The following is a 26330-nucleotide window of genomic DNA, read 5'->3' on the forward strand; positions in this document are numbered from 1 at the left end:
GTAGGGGGCTCATGAGCAGATGAAAGACCCAACAAGTTTCTAGAATTCAAAAGGCAGATGGAATTGTGTTGATGGATGAGACGGGCAGAGAAAGCCACAGCCCAGGACGCTCGACAAGGCAACCGAAAGGAGCTGGACGCCAAGCTGCTTGCTGGAATGCGGGAATGAGCCTAGAGAGCCAGTCTGCCCCGGAACTCCCGAGGCTCTGGGCTCTGGGCCAGAGGTATGGGGGCAGGAGGGAGAAGGGGCTGAAGACAGTGGGGATAACTGAAGGTCTGCACCTGGAACTGCGCTGGTTGGCGCCTCCGTCTGCTTCCCCTACCCCACACACATCACAGGCAGCCTGGCATTAACCCTCAGCTGAAAACCCAGATAGCTGAAGGAACACATAACGTGGGGAAAGCTAAGGCTTCTAGTGGAGCACCCCAAGGGCCTGAGCACAGGCTCACCCCAGAGCAAGCCGACCAGCCAAGACATCCCACCCTGCACAGAGGGCACAGCCGGCCATCCACTTGGGTGACAGGTCTGAGGGGGAAAGAGACCAACTTTCAAAACAGCAGGGGAAATTCACACCAGTTCCTCAGACCTTCTTTCTAAAGGATGAACAGACAACCAAGACACATGGGGAAATCCAGCAGAATGAAAAAGAAGAGCTAAGAAAAACAGAATAAGGAACCCTGAGGGGAACAAATATAATAAGAGGCATAAGAAAACACAATATATTTTTTAAAAAACTACTATAATCAAAAGATTCCAAAGGGTGTTGCCTCTACATAAAATAGGAGTAGGAAACCACGAAAAAAAGAAACACAGAATTTGAAAGAACTTGTTTAAATTAAAAGCCAGACTGTAAAGGGTGATTAAAAAGGAAAGAAAATCAAGATGATCTGGAAAATAAAATTGAAAAACCCAGAATGAGTATCTGGATAAAAAGATGGAAATAATAGAGAAACAATGAGCTACAAAGAGCCAATCCAAGAAGTGCAACATTTGACTAATAAGAGCCTCCCAAAAGAGGGAACAGGAGAAGAGAGGGGAGAAACCATTCAGTAATGGAATTCTCCAGAGCGAAAGAAAGACTCAAGTCTTAAGGCTGAAAGGGTTCAGTGAATGCTCAACACAAGTGATGAAAGACCCACATCTACTCATTTCCTCACAGAGTTCCAAAACAAACACGAAAAGGAGACCCTGAACAGGAACACCAGGTCAACCAGGGAGGACTGATAATCAGACTGGCTTCTTGTTAGCAGCAAAGGATGTCTGAGGACAACGGACCCCCATGTCTTCACATTTTCTAAAGAAAATCATTTTCAGCCCAGAATTCTACACCCAACCTAACTACAAACAAAGGTACAATAAAGACAATTTCAGGTATGACTCAGAAAGTTTACTTCCCACACATCCTTTCTAAAGAACTTATTTCAGGATACACTCCAGTAAATTATGGCATAAATCAGGACAGTGGGAGATACAGGATCCTGAGAGCAGTGATTCCAACACAGAAGAAGAGTGGAGGGAAATCCTTGGAAGACAGCTGTGCAATAGCCTAGAAAAGCACGTGGTCATGAAGGGGGATTCCACAGAATAAAAAATAAAACTGAAAATATGGAAAAAGTGAGGCTATGATAAAGGCATACTATGCCAAAAAAAAAAAAAAAAAAAGGCAATTAGAAACTCCCTGAAAACTAGGAAGGAAGGAAGGAAGGAAGGAAGGAAGGAAGGAAGGAAGGAAGGAAGGAAGGAAGGAAGGGAGACAAATGTCACCAAAAAAGCTACATTTCAAATCAGAAGCAAGCTGACATATGCCCTAATTGTAAGGAACCAGCATATGAAAGAAGAGGGTCTGGCTGCTGTTGATCTTACAGTCCTGAGAGCCCAGGGGTCATGATCCTGGCCCTGGAGAGAAGAGAATGTAACCCTGGCAGACAAATGGGCCCTGCACTAAGTATGGAATGACGTTTAGGGGGCACTAAAAATAGAGAGCCCTTCATCTTCGGCCAGAACTAACTTTGATATGGTTTGTCTCAAGACATAAATCTCAGGACACTAAGAGAAAGACTGATCAAAATAGCTTCCACTCTCCTTCTCTTTCCTATAAACGCAGCACCAAACGACAGCCAGTTCCTACCTGCAGTGCTCTTCCAGAAGGAAGGTGAAAGTTGTTTTCATTATTCAAATAGTCCAGGACTTCAGAACCAGCGAGGTTCACTTGGATTTGCGATGCGGGTAACAGGAGAAATGTCTGCTCCCTACAGCTAAGTACAGCCAGGTAACCATTCCAAAACAAGACAGGGTACTGACTGAAGCGGGGAGAAACTGTGGCTCAGAGAGATCGCAAATCCTAACTGTTACTTCACGACAGATCCCAAAGGCTAGGCTTTAAGTTATTATTCTTTAGCAGGAACATTACAAGGCAAGCAAGCATGATTTCTAAGCGAAAAGAAAATTATTTTTTATTGAAGTATACTCAGTTTACAACGCTGTGCCAATTTCTGGTGTACGGCATAATAGTTCAGTCATACATATGCATACGTACATTTATTTTCATATTCTTTATCATTATAGGTTACTATAAGATAGTGAATATAGTTCCCCGTGCTATACAGTATACACTTATTTATCTATTTTATATATAGTAGTACCTGCAAATCTTGAACTCCCAATTTATCATTTCCCACCCTCTTCCCCCTGTGGTAACCGTAAGTTTGTTTTCTATGTCTGTGAGTCTATTTCTGTTTTGTAAATAAGTTCATTTGTTTTTTTTTTTTAGATTCCACACATAAGTGATATCATATGATATTTTTCTTTGTTTTTCTGGCTTATTTCACTTAGAATGACAATCTCCAGGTCCAGCCATGTTGCTGCAAATGGCATTATTTTATTCTTTTTATGGCTGAGTAGTATTCCCTTGTATAAACATACTACAACCTCTTTATCCAGTCGTCTGTCAGTGGACACTTAGGCTGCTTCCATGTCTTGGCTGTTGCAAATAGTGCTGCTGTGAACAGTGGGGTGCATGTATCTTTTGAAATTAAAGTTCCCTCTGGATATATGCCCAGGAGTGGGATTGCTGGATCATATAGTAAGTCTATTTTTAGTTTTTTGAGGACTCTCCATACTGTTTTCCATAATGGCTGCACCAAACTACATTCCCACCAACAGTGTAGGAGGGCCCCCTTTTCTCCACACCCTCCCCAGCATTTATCATTTGTGGCCTGGGAGAAGAAATTTTTTATAGGCGATATGCAAATACCACATGTTCTCTTCCCTATCGGCAGAAATGTGGTTTAGCTTCTGGGAAGGGACAAATCTTTCCAGTAATTCGCTTAATAACAGGAGGCATTTGTCCTGGTCTGTTAATTCTACCTGCTTTCCTGACAAGCAGAAAATAACTTCACCCTGCAGACAGAGGGCCTCGTTTATAAGGGGGTTTTCCTTTATGGAAGAATTAACAAGTCATGATAACACAATACTAGTCACAGTTTCCATCTTTTAGATTCAACCTATATGGAGATTTGTTGTAGTAATATGGTGAAATGTACATCAATCTTGACAATGTGAAAGTGTCGCTGACAGAAAGTGGGAAAAACAGACGCAAAACCAGTACGTGTTCCAATTCCCCTTCTTAAAAAGGGAGGAGCAGACATACTGCAACAGCAGATGACGTGAGAGGGAGCTGGCATCATCTGCAGTCACTAAGTTCAGCAACAGATGAAGTAAAATTAATAATCAAATACTGGAAAAGAATGAGATGACTGTAGAGCAAGAAAGCCAAACACTCATTTCTAAAAGTGGAAAGTCAGCGGACATCACCGAAAGCTGGTAAGCCGAGAACAGAGGTCAAGTCTATCGTTTACAACAGCGGCCCCAAATCTTTGTTATCACACAGCTCTCTCAGGAAAATACTTTAAAGTGCAAAGGCCTAACATTCATATATTTACTTTTTAATATTCTACATAAACTTATGACTATAATAATCTATTACATATATATTGTGACTCACACAAAAATAGAAATTAAAAGCATACAAGAATAAATTTGAATAGATTTTATGGGGTAGGATGCTTATCATAATAAATCAAAATCAGAAAATCACCATCTATTTTGACAAAAACATTTTAAAATATAAAAAGTATATAAGAATATATACAATTTCAAATAATTTCTCCCAGTACTCAAATTCAACATCTTATGCACCTCCCAGGATGTGTGCAGTTCCTTTTAGATACACAGCTGCAGAAGTCAGAGGGGTAGCCACCAGGATATTCAAAAAGATAGGTGATTCAAAGAGGCTGCCTTCTGAGAGCAGAGCTGGAAGGGGGGTTCTGAGTGCATCACAAGCTCGTCTATACTGTCTCACTTACTGTGTGCATGTCTCCTTTCCTGTAAGTGGTTAATCTAATCAGCTCTGTAAAACCCTATGTCCATGTTTATGCTGATTCACTCATTCAACAAAAACTTACTGAGCATCTCCTCCTGACGTCTCAGCTGTTGGGGAGATCACAGTCTGAGGCAGAACGAAGATATGAAAACCGCCGATGACAATGCAACGTCATACATGCTGCAAGAGAAGTGTGTGCCGGGTACCATGTCCCCCACAGGCTGGGCCACACCACGCGGGGTGTTACAGAGGAACTGCCAAAAGGTCACTGCCTGAGTGAAACCTAAAGGACAAATGGAATACTGAGAATGAGCCAGGTGAAGAGCGATGCAGGGAAACGAGGGAAGGGCAGTCTAGGACACGGAGGGAGCGGTGGGGCAGACAGGCTGACGTGTGAGAGAGGGCGTGGCGTGCTGGGAACCTGGGAGCTCTTCAGGGCTGGCAGAGCAAACGGTGCATGAGATGGTAGTGGCAGGAATGAAAGGGCAAGACAGGGAGGGACCAGAAACGAAGGGCCGTGCTCAGAACTCTACCGAAGGAAGTGGGAAGCCACTGAAGGATCCGACTGGGAAGGAGGGAGATGTGATCAGATGTGCACTTCAGGGAAGACAGTTCGGAAGCAGTTTGGAGGACGGATCTGAGAGGGGTAAATGAGGCAGGAGGGCCATTCTGGAAGCTGTTACAGAGGGACTCATGAGACAAAAGGAGAGAGTCATGGCACCAGCAGGAGGCAGACGGCCAAGAGGCACAGGGAAAGGTGCTCACTATCGCCGGTCAGCAGGGAAATGTCAATCACAGTCACAATGAGATGCCACTTCGCACCTGCTAGATAGAATAACATCAAAAAAAGAGACAACTATGCAGGCAAAGGTGTGGAGAAAAAGGAACCCCTGTGCACTGCTGGTACAGCCACTATGGAAAACAGTATGGAGGTCGGGCAAAAAATTAAAAAATAGGACACCGTATGAAACGGCATTCCTACTTCTGCATATACAGCAAAGAAAATGAAAGCAGGATCTCAAAGACATGGCTGCACTCCCACGTTCACGCAGCCTTAGTCACAACAGCCACGACGTGGAAACAACCTGTGTCCAAAGTGTCCATCAAAGGATGAATGGATAAAGAAAACATGACATGCATATGCAATGGAATATTACTCAGCCATGAGACAGACAGAAATTCTGCCATTTGTGACAAAATAGATGGATCTTGAGGGTAATAGGCTAAGTGAAATAAGCCAGACACAGAAAGACAAATACTGCAAAGTATCATTTATATGTGGAATCTAAAAAAAATTTCTAAAGTCAAACTCTTAGAAACAGAGAGTAGAAAGACAGGTACCAGAGGCTGGGAGGTGGGGAAGTAGAGAGAGGCTGGTAAAGGGTACAGCCTTATAGCTCTAAGATGAATGAGGTCTGAGGATCTAATGTCAAAGACGGTGACCATAGTTGGTAACACCATATTTTTTTCAAAAAAGAGATGATGCGGTCCAAAGTTACTTGGGAGATGCACTAGCAGACCTGCTGTGGGCAAAGAAAGACGGAGACTCTAACCACTGCATATAAGGCAGACGAACAACAAAGTCCTACTGCAGAGCACAGGGAACTACATTCAGTATCTTGCAACAGCCTATAATGAAAAAGGACACACACAGGTCTAGCTGAACCACAGTGCTGTGCACCAGACAGTAACACAATATTGTGAATCGACTACACCTCAATTTAAAAGAAAAGAAAGAAAGAAAGAGGGAGAGTCTAGAAGGACTTGGGTATATTTACCTCTTAAATACCTGAAGAGTATCACTAAACGACAGGAAAGGAAGCAAACGGGCGGGGCTTCAGCCTTGGCGTGTTGGATGTGAAGCGCTGTCTGCAGGCGGACGTCAAACAAGCAGCTAGAAATGCAAGTCTGGAGTTGGGGGCAGGGAGGCTGGGGCTGGCGACACGGAGTTGAGACCCATGAGTTACGTGGGCTGTAGCGGAAGCCATGTGAAGAGATGCAATTACCCAAGGAGACAGCGCAAAATGAGAAGGAGAGAAGGCTGGAGTCCTGAGGGAAGCAGGGGGCAAAGGAAGATGAGACTGAAGGGAAGCGTGTGGGTATCGGGGCAAGAATGAAGGAAGGTCAGAGAAGAGGTGGTGGTGAGCAAAGAAGAGCAAAGATCACGGGAGCCTGACTGAACAGGGAAGCCAGAGGGGCTGACAGACTGGAGTGGCAGAGCCTCAGTGATGATGACAATGATGAAGATGATACGACACCAGTAGTGGTAACAGTTAAGAGTAGGACTGTGAAAGAGACAGGAGTGTGTGCTTAGTGGGAGCTATTCGAGTTCAGTATCTTGGAGTGATTACAGGACATCTCTGAATATGTGTAAAACTATGTGTACTATATTGCATCATTTTGCACATCCTGAGTACCAAATGCTCAGGACAAAGGCCAAGGCCAAGGTAACAAACAGGCCCTGCCTTCACTGGGGCACATTTAGTTCTACTGGATCAGGTGTGACTGAAAACCTTGTAAGTTGGCACATGAAAACAAAACCACAGTTGTCTTCTTTAACGGGTGATGAACAACAACGTTAATGATAGCAATAAACAGAAAGAAACTGGTTACATTTTAAAGAAGTGTATTCATGAAGTGGTGCTTTTCCACCTGTACTTTAGTTCGTATAAGGATTCAAAAGATTTAAGACTAGCATTTACTGGATAAACAACAAGGTCCTACTGTACAACACAGGGAACTATATTTAATATTTTGTAATAAGCTATAAAGAAAAATGAAAACGAATATATGTATGTACAAGTGAACCACTATGCTGTACACCGGAAACTAACGCACTGCACATCAACTGTACTTCAATGAAAAACCCTAAAACAAAACAAGACAAACAGAAAGAACAGTACCTGCTCACAAGTGTCTCCACATGTGGCTGCTCAGTGGCTATTTGCATTTTCTTTCCTTTACAAAATAAATATGCATGATTCCTCTCACAGTAATGGCTGAAATGATAAACGTCATAATAACTCTCTCATAAAATCTCTTCCACAGCAACGTCTTTCAGCCTAACAGTAATGGGGGAAAAAGTCAAACTATGTTAGGAAATGATTGATTTTCTTAAACTGTCAGAATTCAGTTGCGCTCCTTCTGCGGCAGACAGGATGCTAAAGGTCTCTCCCAAGATGCCCGCCCGCTGGTTGTTCAATCCAACACTCACCTGGAGTCTGCTGTGAAGAGACTCTGCAGGGAGAACTAAGGTCACTAATCGGCTGACTTTGAAGTAGAAGCGTTACCCTGGCTTATGCAGGTGGACCCAGTGTAACCATGCAAACCCTTCAAAGCAGAAGAGGAAGGAATCAGAGGTGAGGCAGAGAAAGATGGAAAAGGGCAGAGGAAGCCGTCAGAGAGACGGGAAGCATGCGAGGGACCCCACCCCCTGCTTCTGGCTTTGAGGCGGGAGAAAGGGAGTGAGAACCAAGGAGTGCAGGCAGCCTCTGGACACTGAGAACAACCCCAGCCAAACGCCGGCACGGAATGGAGTCCTCGATCCTACTACAGACCTGGGTTCTGAAAACCACCTGAAAGGGCCTGGAAGTCAATTCCCAGAGCTCCAGAAAGAAACTCAGCCCCCGGGATGCCTTGATGTTCAACCTTGTGAAACCTGGAGCAGAGAACCAGATGGGTCACACCATGCTGGGGCTTCTAACCTGCAGGAGTGTGAGACAAGGGTACAGATAAATGGGTGTTGTTTTAAGCTGCTAAATTTGTGGCGATTTGTTACAGGACCACTGGAAAACTAACATGCTTTCTTTAATCACTGACCTCAAACACGCTCTATCAAATCTCATTTTCTTAACCCTTAATGTAACATCGGACAGAGTTCATTTATTTCTAGTCAGATTCAGTTATTATGAAGTCCAGTCTAATTTATTTACATCCAAACTTTTATTTTGAAAATGTTTAAATCTACAGAAAATTCAGAAGAACAGTGAAAAGCATACCTTTACACTTACACTTACGTTCATCAACTACTGACACTGTCCTACATTTATTTGTTTCGTCTCCCTTTCTAAACGTTTTTAAGTATCTCTCCCCCTCCGTCGCTCTCCTTCTCGGTATCAACGGTTCTCAACTGGGAACAACTTGCCTCCCAGGGGACATCTGGCAACGTCTGGAGACATTTCTGATTGTCACTACTGGGGGTGGGCAGAGGCCTGGGACGCTACTAAATGTCCTGCAACACAGAGCCCTGCAGAGCGAGGAATTCCCCAGCCCAACAGTGCTTGCGTTGAGAAACCCTGCTCTTTGCATATATATTTTTATTCCTGAGCTATTTAAAAGTAAATTACAAACATTATGAGTTTTTCACTCTAAATACTTCAGTTCATATCTTCTAAAAAATAAGAACCCCCCCCCCCATATGACACAACTTACCGCTGATACAGTACTCCCCAATGTGCGGCCCATTTTCAGATCTCCCCATTACCTCAAAAAACCCCTTTATTGCTTTTTTTTTTCAGTCCAGGAATCAATCAAGGGTACAAAGGCTGGCATGTTGATCAGTATTTTAAATTTAAAATAAATAAGTTCTAATTTTCAAGCAATGGGAGGGGTCGTGGTGTAAAACTATGAGTCTGTGACTGACACTGGGTATGTGTGAAACGATGTCGTAGGCTAATGCGGAGGGTGGTTAGCGTGCTATAAATCTCTGTTGCAAGAACATCCTCAAACATGACATTCTGTTCTTAGGAAAGAAAGGGAAATTCTGCTTACAGTAACCCATTAACTCTGTTGAATAAACAACATTCTGAAACAATAAATCAAGAAGGTTCTTTCCAAAGAAAACATACAAACGGCCAGCAGGCACACGAAAAGATGCTCGACATGGCTAATCATCAGGGAGATGCAAATTCAAACCACAGGGAGATGTCACCTCACACCCATCAGGATGGCCGTTCAACAACACAGAAAGCCCCAAGCGCTGATGAGGATGTGGAAAACCCGGAGTCCTTGTGTGTTGCTGGTGGGAATGTAAAATGGTACAGCCACTAGGGAAAACAGTACAGGGGTTCCTCAAAGATTTAAAACAGAATTACCCTATGATGCAGCAACCCCACTTCTAGGAATAGATACAAAATAACTGCAAGGAGGATCTCAGAGAGATGTTAGTACTTCCACGTTCACTGCAGCGCTCTTCACAATAGCCAAGGGGTGGAAGCAACCTAAACGTCCAGCAACTGATGACTGGATAAAGAAAAGGTGGTGCACACACACAGTGGAACATTATTAAACCTTTGAAACGCAAGACATCCTGTCACACACTACAAGACACAGGAATCTTGAGGACATTACGGTAAGTGAAATAAGCCAGTCACAATGATTGTGCATGATTCTACTTACATGAGTTTTCCAAAGAAGTCAAACTCACAGAAACAGAAAGTAGAATGTGGTTACCAGGCTGCTGGGGAGGGGAAAATGAGAAGTTGTTATTTGATAGGTACAGAGTTTCAGTTTTGCAAGATGAAAAAGCTCTACCCATCTGTTGCCAACAATGTACATATATTAACACCACTGTACTGCATACTTAAAAATGGTTAAAATGGTAAATTTTACACTATGTTTTTGGCCATAATAGAAAAGAAAAGAAAAAAATTAGCCACAACACCATGATCACACCTAAAAAAAGATGATCATTAAATAAATAAATAAATAAAATTAAAATCATTACCAAAAAAAGTAAATAAATAAACCTAATGACTTCCCCCTCCAAAACCCATAATAATAATAATAATGATAATAATAATAAAATAATAATTCTGTGCTTGAATCTAAGACATTGTGGGATACACAGGCTCCCCATATACAGTCACCAGTCTCAGGAAGCTAAGCTCTGGAGATTTACTTTCAGGCAAAGGAGAAAGTTTGGCCCTGAGCAGTAGGCATGACCGGGCTGATGGGAACCACACCACCTGTGGTCCTTCTCTCTCTGGGGAACAGGAAACAACCACCTGCTCTAATTAGCCTTAGATTAAAAAAAAATCCTGGAAGCTGAAAATGAGCAAGAAGCCATATTATTCTTACCACAGTATTTGTCAGCATTGTCACTGTCACCAGCTGATCTGTATTAGCAGCCCTACCTGGCACTAAATCCCACAAGATACCCATGTGAAGTCACAAAGAACCAGACCATCCACAGCAGTCATGACTGAAAAGCAGTACTAACACAAGGCGAAGAGCCAGGTACCAGAAATGCTAAACCTCTGCCAGCACCGTAATCACCCACTCACCGTGACGGCCCTTCTGAGCACACAGCTGAAACGGCTGAAGTAGTCATTTCTAAGAGGATGCTTCAAGAAATGTAAAACTTTTGCAATTTGAAGGACGTGAAAACCCACAGATGCAACCAAGTATCTCAGACTTCAAATTCCATTAGACTTGCGTCAGCTTTTTATATGCAACAGGTCATGCAGGCAGAATGACTGGGGTGCAAAATGTGTATAATCTAAGTATACAGAATTAACTTAAATTGTCTTAACTTTCATTCTTCCAGGACTTAATGATAGTGAGAAGGAAGAAGGTATTATAAACTAAAACCAGTGAATTACAGGGCTGCTGTGTCATCAGTCCCACTCAGGCTATGAGTAAACCCTAAACAAAGTAGATCCTAATTTGTAGACAACATACTGCTAAGAACAAACACAGGTGTCATTCTGGGTCACCACACCCAGCAGGCCACAAGGAGTATCATCATAATGGTGTGTGGAAGAAAAACTGCCTAAAAATGGTCCAAACTGCTTAACACACCCACAGATTCTGATCGCAGGGACAGGATTCGACTCCGCTCAATGTGCCACAACATTCAGGCAGCCCAGGAAGCACCACTTCCCAGGTGGTGTCTCAGCACAACGGCTGGGGAAGACAGAGCCGTGGGGTAGCGTGCTCCGGGAGCGAGGCCTTGCCCGGGCTCAGTGCTTGTTGGCGATCTATTTCTGCCTACTGCAGGCAGGTCACGAGCCCTCCCGGCTCACAGAGAGGACGCACAGGCAAGCAAGCGTGCCTGACCGGCCCTCTGGATGAAGTAAGTGCCCCTGCACCAAAGAGCTGGCAGTGGTGGAATCGACAAGAGGCACAGAGAAGGACCACATCAAGGGGATAAACTCAGTTCCTTTTTTTTTTTTTTCTAACAGATTTACTGAGACATAATTCACATACCATACACTTTATTCATTTAAAGTATACAGCTCAGTGGCTCTTAGTATATTCACGGAGTTGTGAATAGTATCAATTTTAGAACATTTCTGTTACCCCAAAAAGAAACCTCATACCCATTTCCCCCCAACCCTTCCAGCCCTAGGCAACAACTAATGTATTTTCTGTCTTTATAGATTCGCCTATTCTGGACACTTCATTTAAAGGGAGCCACAGAATATGTGATCTTTTGTAACTGACTTCTTTCATACAGCTAATGTCTTCAAGGTTCATCCATGTTACAGCATGTATCAGGCCTTCATTCCTCCTTATTCCCAAATAATAATCTACCACATGGATATACCACATCAGTCCTTTACTTCACAAGCAACAGAATCTCTTTTGCTTTATAAACACTAACTAGGTCCCCATGTTAGTCCATAAATGCCTGCTTAAGCCATATTACATCTGAAAACATATTAATTGCTTAATACTACAGTTGTCTAGAAGCATTATCAATTACCATAGTGATATTTGGAGTAAAGAAAACACTGGGAATGAAGATCCTTTATAATTAAGCCAATTGCTTAAAGTTTTCCCCCTGTAAATTGTAGTAGGAAGAGGAACTTGCAAGCCCTAAGGCCTGAACACCTCAGGTGTAACTGCTTTTTGACTTACACAGCTGAAGACAAACAGCACAACTGCAAGTACACAAAGCTGGTCTCTGCAACCGCCCCCTCTTCTTCCTGGGCCCTTCATCTCTTCCCCCATCTTTGAAATCCAATCCCTTCTGTACTCTTTAGCCCCTCCCCTACCCCCAAACTACAAGACCTTTTATACCTGTTGATTAATTACAGCCTCATTTTAAATTAAAATACTACATTTACACAAAAATGTTCCTCAAACCAGACATCTTCTAAGACATTCTCCCCAAACCTGAAATCAGAATTAGTTGCCCTCCAAAGAATTTCCAGTAGGAACAAGCTGGTAAGGGGAGAGTCTTTTTTGTTTTTACCAAGAGACCCTCTCAAGTCACAGTAAACCCACCTCCTGGCAAATTGAATTTAGTCGTCTCAGGGTAATGCATACCTAGGAGGAGGGTGGGGAAAAAACAAGGAATTGTTATTAGTGATAAGGGTGTTACAGTTATGTCTAAAGATACCCTTATCTGTTAGGAATGCACACTGTGGTATCTGGATGAAATGATGTGATATCTGAGATCAGCTGGAAGGAAGATACCGGGAGGGGAGAAGAAACAAAATACAGATAACTGTTGACAGCAGGTGATAGGTACAGAAGAGTTCACTGCGGTTTCTTTTCTCTGTTTTATGTATGTATAAAACTTTCCACAGTCAAATACTTCTAAAAAGAGAGAGAGAAACCGTCCCCCTGCTCTCAGGCGGCCTTCTGTCCCTTTGCTTTTCCTTCATAGCACTTACTCTTGTCACAATTTGTTTCTAAGACTCTCCGATTAACGTTTGTCTCCCTGACTAGAGGTTAAACTCCATGAGGACCACGAAGGTGTTTCCTCAGCCCCTGTAGGATCTCTAACACCTCACCGAGTTTCCAGCACGTTAGAGGCAACCAACAAAAAAATGATGGAGTGAAGAAAGTAAGGCATATCATGCATCCAGGCCAATAAATGCTCAAGTGAAAAAGGAGGTGGGAGAAAGCCAGAAGCCTTTGGTTGAGGAATTTAATATATTTACCTATATGTAGTGACCCCTTAAGTTCACATGCTTTTCTACTAAAAATTCAGTAAAGGTGTCACAAAAGAGATTTAATTCCATCTAGCTAATCCTCACTACATTCATGGGATTACTCAGCTAAGAACTACAATCTCCACTTTATGATATGGAAACTGTGGAACCAAAGAGTCCGGAATTTTTCAAGGTCATAATGAACCAGATGCACAAATGAACAAAACTCAGCTCTGTCCTCAGGCCTCATGCTATTCCCAAAGGGATATGACTTTACCCTCAAGAAAAAGCAAACAATAAAAATTAAAAAGTAGGAGGGGTCCTATATATATTAATTCAACTTTCAGTGGCTGAGAAACTGAATAGCTGTATAACAGTCTCAGCTGAAAGTACCTTATTTTGACTTCACCCAAAACAATTTCAAGGCTGAAGCACAGTAGTAGAAGTATTAAAAACATAAGGTGAGGGATGTAGGCTCATTCCACCGAGAACAGAAGAAGGCATGACACTCGCGTGATTTGAAGGCCTTTTTCAAACTGGTTAAACTGAAACAGTATGGAGAGGGAAAACTAACAAGAAAATTTATAAAGAGGATAAATACGAACACCAAGACAATGTTTAAAACACCAGTCCTCTGGGTTCCCATGTTTTAAAATTTATTTATCTCAAATATAATACTATAATCAGTAAAGTTTCTACTTAATATTTTATATAGAAGTGACCTACTAAAATATCACTATGCACCCAAGTCCTTTTGAAATGCTTAAAATCTGAGTTTACCTTAATTTTGTAATAGACAATGATGTGCACATTCTGGAAGGTAGAAAGACCAAATATTTGCCATTAATAGAAGCAGAACTATTTGTAAAACTAATCTTAACTCGACCAGTCTGTAAGCTTTTGTGCGATGGTGCCCCAAAATGTCACAACCACAGCTCTGGAGAACATTGAGAACCAAATGAAACAAAGCCTAAAATAAAACCTGTCACAAAAACCTAAAATAGTAAAAATAAATAGACAGTTTTAGTGAAAAAAAAAAGATATTAGCCATCTCAATAAACTTATTTTGAGGACAGAGTCTGGGGAGATTTCTCCTTCCTCACATAAAGGGCGACGAAGAGCCGTCTGGCTTGGGCTGAAGTCGAGGCTGGGTTGCTCTACCGCTCCTCCAGGCACAGAACCGCCGGCGGAGCCACGCAAAGGCTCAGCGCTCAGTTTTTACTCCTATACTCTTCACATCACGGGCTTCCAATCTGCAGTCCATGCTGCAGGGTAATGATTCACACATGCAATTTCCAAACAAAAATGTAAGATTTACTTGTCCTGAGATGGTGTCTTCTCAACTTTTAAAATAATTTATAAAAGCCCCAGCTGAGCAATTTATGGAACTCATCCCATCCCAAATAATCTATCAACACCTTTAGGCCTTTTAATGTAAGCGGTAAAGGAATACTGTCCTCTGCATGCAGACAACACTGCTGGCCCACGCGAGGCATTGATTTGTAGTTGTTTTTCCACTGGGGTGATGCATTTGCGCTCAGCTTCTTACGGTGTCCACTAGGTCCCCCTGGTGACCAACAGTACATGAAGGCAGCAGTGGGGTTAGAAGACAGGCTGGCAGCGGAACAGAGGGTGGAACGGGAAATCTTGAAAAATTAGCACGCGAACAGTACACATGACATGACTGAGAATTACGTTTGCACTGCTGGGCTATGTGAGACTGGCACCAGACACTACTTCCCTCCTGTTAAAATGCAGACCCCCGTCCGCCTCGCCCGGCTGCCGGGCCCCACCTCCCATTTAAATCACGGTGTGATGTTTGAAAGACCGAGCCAAGGGGTTCGGCACGAGGCACACGCCGCTTCTCCGGGCTGTGGGGAAGCGCTCAGATGACAAACTGCCTTAATTTTCTAAAATATGGAGGGGTGACACGCCACCTTTCCCACCAGCGACTGAAGACCCAGGACAGAGTCGGGAGCAGCTGGCCCGCGGGGCCCACCGGGGAGGGGGGAGAAGCGCCCGCCCCGGGAGAAGGCGGCGGCACGTCCCGAGCCCAGAGCGCCGAGCCCCACACGCCAGGCTGCCGGGTCGCAGCCGGGTCACGGCGCGGGCTCTCGGGGCGCGGGGGGCGCGGGGGCGCGCGGGCCGGCGGGGGGCGGGGGCGGGGGGCGCGCCGCCAGGTGCCGGCCGGCGGGGTGGAGGGGGGCGCGGGCAGCGGGGCCCGGGGCGGGGGGGGCCCCGCGCGGCAGGACCGCGCGCGTGGCGGGCTCGCCGCCGGCCTACCTGGAGGCAGCAGGGCTTCCTCAGCCGGGCCCCCGGACAGAGACTCCTCGCCATGGTGATCGCACATCGCCCCGCCGCGCCGCAGTCAGAGGCGGACCCGCGCGCCGGCCGCCCAGCTCCCCGCCCCCCGCGCCGGGCCGGCCCGCCCCCGCGCCCGCCCCCGCGCCCGCGCCCGCGCCGCGTTCCCCCCGCGCCCGCGCCGCGCTCCCCCCGCGCTCCGCGGCGGTGACGGCGGCCCGAGGCCCGGCCTCCCGCCCCGCGCGCCCCGCCGCCGCGGCTGTCAGAGCCGCTGCCGCCGACTCCGCCATAAAGGGGAGTCGCGCCTCGCCTCGGCCGACACAAATCCAGCTGCGCCTTGCGCTTAAAGGGGAGGCGAGCGGAGGAGGAGGGAGGGGGCCCCACGGGCGCGGGGTGTCGCTCGCTCGCTCGGCGCGGGCAGGCGCGGGCCGGGGCGGGTCCCCAGGGCCCGGCGCTCAGGCCGCGCGCACCTCGCTGCCGGCCCCCAGCTCCTCGCGCCCCCGCCGCGCGTCCCGCCACCCCGCCCGGCAGGTCTGACGCTCCCCTTGGACTCCGCTCCTACAGCCGGGACGTGTCTGGGCGGGCTGCTTGGAAATTCAGGGGAAGCTTGGGGCTCCCTCCCCGGGGACCGGCTTTTGCTCGCGCGCGGTGGCCGGTGCGTCCGCGGGAGGGGGCGTCGGCCGCAGCCGGAGTTGCGGCCCCGCGCATCCCCCGAGCCGACGCAGGCGGGGCTCCTCTCTGCCCGACTCAGCGTGCTCCCCAAACCCGGCTCGCCCCCAAAGGCCTTAAACTTTTTTTTTTTTTTTTTGCTTAAGTGCTTTTCAAAAGTATGACCTTTTTGGTTTGTATTGTTTTGAAACAGCTTCAGAGTTTTCTTGGCCCCACCCAGGAACCCTGATTCAAAAGAAAAAAGGAAAAATATTACTGAATTAAATACAGTTCTGTAGACAGGAGACCTGGGACGTGGCACTGCTTCGGTTAAGACCGTATAACGCGGGGTGTGGCGTCTTTCTTTTGACAGTGAGGGCCAAATAAGGGAAAAAGAGAGCCGGCCTCGTGGGAGCGCAGCCCTTGGTCCTGGTGGCTTGGAAGGTGCGCTTTCGCGTCTTTTCACCCCGCACACCACCCTTTGACGTGATGCCAGCAAACTTTAGGTGGCCGTTTAGAACTCATTCGGGCCTGTTGCTCTGACAAGACGGTTCCCCAGAAGCAAACCGCCACTCGCTGTGGTTCTTACCTAAGCTTTGTTCTAGTGCTTTCAGTTTCTGAGGAGATGCTTTCCTGTCCGCCCCTCCCCCGACCCGAGCACAGACATGGGGTTTAAACTGGGTGATATTTTATTCCTGGCCAATGAATCCATTTTTCATTGATTTTCAATGTGAGTAAGATAAGAGCGGACGCTACTCGTTTAATTCATCCTTTCATTCAATAAATAAATATTAATTGAGCACCCACACATCTTTCTACTTGATTGGGCTGCATACCTGAACAAAACACAAAATCCCAGACCTTGTGGATATTACATTTTGGGGCTGGGGGCGACAGGCAATAAGTAATAAATGTAATAAATAAAATCAATTAGAATAATAAAGCTGATAGGGGATTTAAAAAAAAAAAAGAAAAACCAATAGAGATGAAGAAGACTATAGGTAGAGTGGTTTGGGGGAGAAAGATCAGGAATTCTGTGTGGGACGTTGTTACCTTTGAGACACCTGTTAGAAATCGCAATGGAGACCTTGAGTAGGCAGTTGTATATACGAGTCTGGGGGTAAGAACGAAGAGATACGTGAGAGACACCCACGTGTAAATGATATTTAAAGCCGTAAGACTGAACCAGATCACCAAGGAAGTGAGTATAAATAGAAGAGACCCAAGGATGAAACTTGGCGACTTCCGGGCAGCAGAGCAGGTGACCCAGCAGGGGAGACGGAGAAGGAGCAGCCAGTGGAGTGAGTGAACAAGAGCGAGGTGCCTGGAAGCCAGGTGAGCGCAGCGTATCACTCAGGAGTGAGTGCCCACACGTGAGTGAGGACTGAGGACTGACTCCTGGACTTAGTACCATGGATGCCAGCGGTCATATTGCAGTGAAGCAAAAGGGGGGGAAACTTGACTGGAGTGGGTTTAAGGGAAAATGGGAGGAGAGGAATTGGAGATGGCTAATATTATAGGTAATTCTTTTGAGAAGTTCTCCTGCAATGGGGAGTCCAAAAATGGGAAAGCAACTGGTAATGAAAATGGAGAAGGAAGGAAGGAAGGAAGGAAGGAAGGGGCGTGAAGTAGGTTGACAAAAACATTGGGAGAAACATTTGTTTTTGATGACAATGATCTGGAAGACAAGGAAAAATTTAGGTAGGAGCAAGAAGAGAGAGTTACTGAGCAGTGTCCTTGAGAGGGAAAGCGGGTGTGGAATCTAGCGCGCAAACAGGAGCACAGACCGCTCGTGTGTGGAAACTGGCAGGCGGGTGGGTGGGAGTGGCGCTGGGAACGTGGAGGTTCTCTTCTGATTGTTTCCGTTTTCTCAGAGACACAGGAAGTAAGGTCACGGGGGAGAGGAGATTTGGAAGAGCAATGGAGGTTGAGGAGAGAAGCAAAGGTGTGAAACAGACATCTAGCAGAATGGAAAGACGAATAGGGAAAAAAAGCATGTGCTTGCTGAGCATCACTAAGGGCCCACTTGAGTTCATGGTCATGAATTTAAGTGGGATAAGTCATGTGATTACGTTTTTTCCCTCCTGCAATAATTGACTGCCAGGCTTAGAATTCTATGTAATCAGGTATTACCAGGAAAATAAGAGCAAGGAGAGAGGAGCAAGGAAGCTAAGCATGTGAGTAAGGGAGTGATTGTGATTCACCGCGGAGTTTAAGATGCTGGAAGAGAAGATTCGGAGAGATTAAGGACAGAGAAAAGGTGGAAGAATCAGTTAATTGCACATCCTTGTGGGGCTGAGGGACTGTAGGAGTAGGAGGACAAGAGGGAATGGTCTGAAAAGATAAGTGTATGATGAAGGTTCTGGCTTCATTTTTGATACTTGATGACAGCTTTTAAGCCCCACTACTACGGTCTTCCCTGTACCCCACATCTGGGAAAACCGACAAGAAAGCCCAGGTGCTTGCTCCTTTGGTGCCAGTGGGAAGTTCAGACCATACAAGACCCAGCCCATGTGAAGGACCCTTCACCCTGGTCCCACCCCGCAGCCACTGTCAAGCACTAAGACAGACTCCTTTCTCTGCTCCCTCAAGCCATGTTCCTACCAGCTTGGAGCCTGCCCTGCCCTCCCCAAAAAGCCTCTTTATGTGAATAATAAACTTTTTCATCCTCTGAAAAAGTTGATACGCACGTAGCATCATCAGTCTCGACATCCAAAATAGAATTTAGTCTCTTACTTCTGCAGAGTGACCACAACAATGTGGCAATTAGACTAGGATGCATGAAATTAAGATTATGGAGAAGTGATGAAGTTTAGGGTGGAATCTGACAATGGCAGTGAATGGCTGAGGGGTGTGGAATACAGTGTTGGAAGAGGGTCAATGAGAGTGCATTATGAGGATTATCTACGTACATATTGCAAAGAACCAAGATTTAGGACAAGAGAGGTACTGGACAGGATGCCAGGAGCCAAAAGCTGAAGTCCTTGAGAAGCAAGGCAGAGTGATCTGTGAGTGAGTAGGTGGCTACCGCAATGAGGAGAGGAACATATCAGAGGACATGAGTTAAAAGAACAAATACTGGGCAGGGGGAGGAACTAGAGAGGAGGTCAGGAGAGTAGCGTGAGAGAAACAATGAAGAGCCAAGAGGACCCTCTGCCACCGCCAAGTCCAGTGGTACAGGGCTCTGGGAAGCCCGCAGGGACAACAGCTTCCACAGGGGCTGAGCCACGTTTGTTTTAGAACAAGGGAGTGGAGGAAATATTCAGAAAGAGGTTGAGGATACGAAGGATTTTGCTGAAGACGGGCTGTGAATTCCCGAGGACACAGTGGAGGTGTGTCAGAAATTGGGGCGTGGTGGGAAAGTGGGTCACAGTAGGTGATGTGAGGAGCCTTGAGTGGTTAGTGGGTGGGAGGCGAAGGGTGACCCGGGAGTCCGGGAGTTCTTGTGGTATGGGGGTAACCAGGGATGGCAAGGACAAAGTTTCAACCAAATGAGAAGAACTGATTCTTCAGTTTTCCATTTCAAGTCAACAAAGAGTAAACGTAGTTAACATGTTCTTATTTGACGGGAAAATTCGTTTAGATCACCCTCATTCCACACTTGGGTAGTTTCTCTTGTCATCACATGTGGAGCAGCCCCCCCTCCCCAGGCTGGGAACCTCGCTGTAGGTGGGTTTGACGAGCCCTCATACCCCTGGACTTGTACTTTGGGCTCTAAGCCCACCTGTATGAGTCCCAGGGTGGATCCAAGCAGGTGGCCTGCGGCAGGCGTTGGGGGGTAAGCCCTCGGCCTGCTGATCAGGCTCTCCTTCGCACTCGGTGCCGTGGTCCTGAGAATTCTCCATGTCATGCACTGGACCTCCCTTACAGACATCTGAACTTACCTGTTTACCTAGCACCCATTCTTAAGGAACTTCAGTGTTTCTGTTTTTTTAAGTAAAAGCTAGCTAACCCAAAGCCAGCGGCTGTGTAGCTAACCCAGGTGGCTATGTTCCGAGATGCTAATTCGTGGCCTACTGGTCCTCCTGTGACTTTGACCTTCCAGAGAAGAAGGAGCAGCTCCAGTGTTTTCAAATACAGGAAAATCACGGTCCGTGTGCTTGAACTTTTTTGTTTACATATTCCCAAGAGAATTTTGAAAAATACATATATCCTCAGTTCCTCATTTTTGTACTGCCATCCAAACATTTTTCTCATAACATTAAACAACTGTAAAGGAAGTCATTTCCAGCATGAGTTGTAAATATTGGCATTTAAAAATAAAATAGTCATACAACTCTTAAGTATGTGCAGTGGAATATAAATACCATCACAATTTAATACCATTTAAATAGTATCACCCATTTAAAGAGTAAATGAAAAGTTATTTCTTTAGCCATCAGATATGCAACATTATGCCCTTTTCTTCTTCTTGAAGTTTTATAATTCCACTTCCCTTTTAGCATTTTATCTTGTTACATATGTTTATGCATTCTAATCTATTTTTCAGCCTACCATACTTCTCTGCAATAAAAATAAATTGACATTTTAATGCCTTTTACTTTTATTTTAAAATTTATTTTTATTTTTGGATGTAATATCCCCACCTGGTTCAAAAATAAAACCTAAATAAAAATATATATTAAAAAGTCTCATTCCCACACTCTTGCCTTTCTGCCTTGTCCCTGCTCACACAGACATTCCCTTTTATTAATTATGAACGTACTCTTCCGGTGCTGGTGTTTCTTTATAGAAATAAAAACAAAATCAAATGTATTTTTAAAGTGGAATATATATTTCATCCCCCTTTTCTTACATAAAAGAGATTATTAAATTTTTTAAATTGCAGAATGACAGTCTACTATTTAGTATTCATGGCAATATACTAACTAGACCAATACCAAACCGCCCTCCTGATGAGAACTCTTCCTTTGTCTTTTCCCTGGATGGTTGGCTTGGATCACAGAACTCAGCTCACATTCTTCAAGGCCATTTCAGAAACCTGGGTGCTTTTAGTTCTTTGACTTCAACACCAATGAGAGCAGAGGTTGGAAATGGCGACCCTGGGCAGACGTGTTTTGCTTGGTCCAACACTGACAGATTGGGGCACTTTGCCTAGAGATCTAGATTTCAGACTCTTGAAAATCAGCTGATCGGCTAGCCCAGGCTTTTGTTCAGTCAGCAGCGGTGGCCCGGCCCTGCGGCCTCGTCCTCTCTGCAGGGTCCGGGCTCTGCGTTTGCCAGTCCCCCTCACTCCCTGACTCTCCTGCCTCAGCCCCCAGCACTTACTTATTTTTCTAGTCTGGTCCCTGTAAGCATTTGACTTTATGACCTAGAGTTAAGCTCACAGTGAGGGATTTGGGACAGGAGACTCAATCAGGAGCTTCTTTGAAGCTTCAAATCGGAAGCGAGAAAGGAACTAGTGAAGAGAACAGAAGGGAGATTAGGCTCTGGATTAATAATTCAATTAAAAAAGAATCCATGTTTCATCAGAAGTTCCCCAGAGAACGGAGGAGACGAATGATTCATTTTCAGTTTAGCCTGCACCCACCTGATCGTACAGGGTGTTGGTAAGGCACGGCGGTGGCTGGGTTTGTGCTCCAGGAAAAACGAAGTCTACTGTGTTTTAGTCATGAGAGCAGAGACTAAAATGAGAGACAGAGCTCGCTTTTATCTTCTGTGAAAAGGCAAATTGGATATTGGAATAAAAAAAATCCAGTGGTTCTCTAACCTTCCACTAACACCACCACCAAGTATTATGAATCTTTTATGTCCAAAATGTTGTGAAATGATATTGAGTATGGAACTCATAGAGAGAGGGTCTGGCTCAGGGGTAGAGCACATGCTCAGCATGCAGCAGGCCCTGGGTTCAATCCCCAGTGCCTCCATTCAAACAAACAAACAAACCTAATTACTCCTCTGCAAAACAAATACACAAAAAAAAGAGAATGGAACACAGAAACTTAGTATGAAGTCTGGCAGGTATTCTGTGTATCTGGTTTTAATACAGAATGTTTCAGGAAAGAAAAAAGGGAATAATTAGAATTTGAGGGCAAATTCTAATTCATTGTTACGTCTCTAGTACCTAGCACAGTATCTGGCATATTGAAAGAATGAGTAAACGAGGCTGCCAGGAAGATAAAAAGTATCTTCCGGTTTTAAAGATGGTTTTAACTTGAAAGCAACATTTAAAATGTGAAACAGAGTCATTTATTCCATTCCATGTTCTTATCAGTACATTTACTAAGACATTTTTTTGGAATAGTTCTTCAAGAAAAGGAACAGCTTACAATAATTTGGCGCTGAAATTTTGTCTGACTGGAAGCAAAACACTAAAATTCTGGAAATTGAAATTTCATCTAATGAAAATATTAAAATCAAAGACATATTGAGAATTCACAATGACTATAGCAAGTGTGTCAGAAATGATCATATAAAACCTGTCACATGGGAGTCATTGAAGGGAGGTGGGTTATGGTCTTCAGCAGGATATGGACTTGTCCTGAGACTGAGGATACTTTCAGCCTCTTGCACTAGTCTCAGGGCTCCATACAGACAGACTGTTAATACTATGGGATTCCAACAGCGTTCCACGGGCTGGTTTGATTACCCTCTTCATTTGGTTGTTGAGTTATACCATGCTCTCTGCCACAGGGGAAGATCGCGTAGAGACATAATACAGCAAGAGATGACTTGGTAGCACTGCTAGAGCACCGTTCATTGGGTGATTTGTCGTGTCTCCTTCCTTCTGAAGGCCAGCTCTAAATATTTCCCAACTCTTGTGAACACAAGAGTAACCATCCCAATCCAGGAAACAGCCTATTCTCTCAGATGGCAGCAGAGATCTTAGAGGATCTAGCTGCTTCCTTGCTGATTACTCCAAGTAAAATCCAGTTATAACCAACCAATTTAGAAAATGTCCTAAGGGTTCCAAGCTTCTTGCAGAGCACGCTCCTTATCTTTTCCTGAGGTTCCTTCCTTCCTTCCTTTCTCTCTTTCCCTTCTTTCTTTCTTTCTTTCTCTTTCCCTTTTCTTTCTTTCTTTCTTTCTTTCTTTCTTTCTTTCTTTCTTTCTTTCTTTCTTTCTTTCTTTCTTTCTTTTCTTTCTCTTTGCTTCTTTCTTTATTTCTTCTTCCCTTTTTCAGTGCTTCTTGTTTCATGTAATGACTAGGAACCACCTAAACACAGACTATTTGTCTGGTTCTGCCACTTTCTACCTATGTGACCTCAGGCAAGTTACTTAAAATCTCTATGCCTGTTTCAGCTTTAGTAACAGGTTAATCAACCTGTGTGAGTGTTATATCAGGTTATATGTTATAAATGAGGTAAAACGTTAACATAAAGCCTAGCCCAGAGTAAGCATCACACACACAGAGATGTCTAAAATGCCATGCTGGAAGGCCATGTAAGATTACATTTTTTTAATGAAAAGAAACAATTAAAATAGGTTTTTTTTTCAACTCTAAGGTATAACTGAATGAATAGATTTGTTTACAACCATTCTTGTGAAATTTGTTATTGAACAAATTCATGGAGAGTCAGCATCTTCAACAAAACTTCCCCCAAAACTTCACATAAAAACCCATTTTAGGGGAATGAACTTTTCCATAGAAATTAATTTTGTTAGTAAACAAAACTAGTCCCTTTAAACAACAACTCATAAAACTTTTGACCATTGCTACATTAATAGAGATCATTTTGAACTATGTCACCCAAGTCTTTGTCTTATTAAACAGATTGTAATGAACACAAATCAACAATTTCTTAATGCTATAGGATCACACAATACAGAATCACATATCTGGCATCTTGGAAGTAGGCTGGTTACGGTCCTCCAATACCAAAAAGGGGAAGAGAACCCATCGTAAACATACCCCCTGGGATAGAATTAGAATTTGGGAATACTGACATGCCAACAGGTATTCAAACTATTTCAACATATCAGGCGATACTTCACGAAAGCACCTGTCAATGAGTGGCCCAAAGCAGCAGTTGAACACTGAGTCAAATTGACAGAAAATCAGGCAGAAATCAGGGGGAGATAGTACTCTGGAATTCTGACCAGCAGGTTGGAAGTGGTTCCTGGAAGGCCTGTCTAAAGATTGTTAGGGTCTGTAACCACCATCTGGGCAAAGGCAGGGCCCTAAATCTAAAGCTGATCAACAGTGCTGGGCAGGCAGCTGGAAAATAAATTTTGCAATAGGGGCCAAGGCAAAGGTCTACCTGTTAGAACTGGGACACATGGAGAGAGGTAAAGTTTAGAATCTTACCGAGATGAAATCAGTGGCAAGGATGATTTGACCCCAGGCCATAGACTGCGGAGGTAGAATTAGTTAAAAATCTTTCCCAGGTGAAGAACATTGAGTAATTTTCCCCAGGTCGTGCTGTGAGGCTGCACAGCCGGAATTTTATCACAGCTGGACTCCCTACATATTTCTGCTGTTTGGCTCTATTCACTTTAAAATAAAACAAAGTTTATACTGGCCTGAAAAATACAAAAATAACTGGATTTGTTTTTCTGATTCCAACTGAACAATTCTAGAGGCACATAATTTATACATTTTGAAGGGATAAGAGTGAGTTATATATTTCTTTAAAAGAAAAATATACCGTTGGCAAGGAATGGCTTGCTATATATGTAACTTAAGATTAATGCTCATAAATTCCTACAAGCCAGAAGCAAATCTTTCAAAAGGAGCCAATGTGTCCCTATGAAAATAACACAATTCAATTTTACCCATTTAAAAAAAATCTAGATTCATAGATTCAAAATTTTGTAATAAGCTAAAAACATATAGTTCAAAGGAATAACATTTTCTTGATATGAAAAATAGTATTAAGAATCAATGATCTGAAAAAAAATCAATAATCTATGTGGGTTCTTATTTTAAATTATCTTTAGATAATTATTATTTTATTACCTATGTTATTAACAATGAATACCTTTCTATTGGAATTCAGATCTTTTAAACTTTGTAGTCTCTATTATTGCCTTCCTGAGATTCAGATCTAAAGAAAGCTAAACAACCCTCCACCCTAATCTTGTATTTCCTATTTCCAAAAATGTATTTCCTCTTGATTGCTTCACCTTATGCTCTAAAAATGTCAGCTCTAGGACTGGGAATAATGGTAGCGCTGTGCAAAAACAGGTTAAAATAAATGAAATAGGTAAGGAAAGCTGGAAGTGGATGTCTGCTAGGCAGTGGCCAGCAAGCATGAGAAAACAGAAGTACACAAGAATCAAAGGACAAACATTAAGTCAGTGATCCGGAAGCCAAGGCAGGCAAGATTCACAGTGTGTCAGAAACCAGGCAAGCAGATAGCAACCAAGGTGACGAGAAAGCCCAAAGGAGAGCGTTAGGAGACCAGGAAGGCCCCAAGTCAGGCAGGTGGTTAGCAGCCCAGTGAGCAAAAGGAGCTAAGAGCACAGCCTCGGCAGGAGGTCTGGATGCAGAAGTCAAGCACCCGGGCAGGGAAGTCCACAGGGGGGCCTTGACTCCCAGGCCAGACGGTGCCCAGCTCGGGACTGTCAGGAGAAGCAGGAAGAAGGGAACCGGGTTGCCCAGGGAATACGGCGCTGGTCCAGCCAGAGGAGGTCCTCCCTTTTCCTTGTTAACAGAATATTTGACTCTATGACTAAATAGTTTTTTTTTCACTTTTGGACATGTTTATGCAGATAAGAGTTCGCAGCACTCTGTTGCTCTCTCCCCGGGGAATGTGGCATTCTTAAACAGTTTCCACAGATGCCGCAGAAGTCAACTATGCAAGAGGCTTGCAGCATCTCAGGACAAGTTGAGAACTAAAAATACTTCCTGCGCATTGACTCAGCAGGTTGGAGAGCTGCTCCCTAATGATCCCACACCAGGGCAGCCCCCGCTGTGTCTAGGCGTCTTGTCCGTCCCGGTGTGGGTCTGATTTTGTTCCAAAGGTGGTTTTCTTATTAAAGCAGAAGCATTGGCAGCTGGTGCCACGTTAGTCTCCCTCTTCACAGAACACTTGCAAAGCTCTGCAGATACGCGTCTGGTGACGTTTCCCTTCTCTTGACAAAGCACGGGCCTCATGGAGCCCACCCCCTGTGGAGGCCATCTGGGGAAACAGGACCTTTCGTATCTGTGGGCAGAGGAGTTTATCTGTTTC

General features: G+C 44.5%; 1 protein-coding gene across 6 annotated transcripts in view; it reads right to left on the reverse strand.

Annotated features, from left to right (window-relative positions):
• The window catches only part of DIPK1A (divergent protein kinase domain 1A), a 94009-nt gene extending 78339 nt beyond the window's left edge, over nucleotides 1–15670 (reverse strand). Inside the window, exons 1-6 of one of the 6 annotated variants that reach the window (XM_064488720.1) lie at nucleotides 15550–15625; nucleotides 9779–9839; nucleotides 7939–8085; nucleotides 7596–7711; nucleotides 7285–7380; nucleotides 4464–4664 (exon numbers count right to left, since the gene is read on the reverse strand). Coding sequence is in view for 2 of the 6 variants with exons in the window: in XM_031457607.2 (XP_031313467.2) it covers nucleotides 15550–15603 (54 nt within the window). In the remaining 4 variants the exon portion in view is untranslated. Of the gene's footprint in view, nucleotides 1–4463; nucleotides 4665–7284; nucleotides 8086–9778; nucleotides 9840–15549 lie in introns of all 6 variants that reach the window. The other 5 variants (XM_064488718.1, XM_064488719.1, XM_064488717.1 and 2 more) reach the window with 5 other exon arrangements.
• Nucleotides 15671–26330: the final 10660 nt, after the last annotated feature.

The sequence above is a fragment of the Camelus dromedarius genome, chromosome 9, assembly GCF_036321535.1.
Source record: "Camelus dromedarius isolate mCamDro1 chromosome 9, mCamDro1.pat, whole genome shotgun sequence".
Lineage (NCBI taxonomy): Eukaryota > Metazoa > Chordata > Mammalia > Artiodactyla > Camelidae > Camelus > Camelus dromedarius.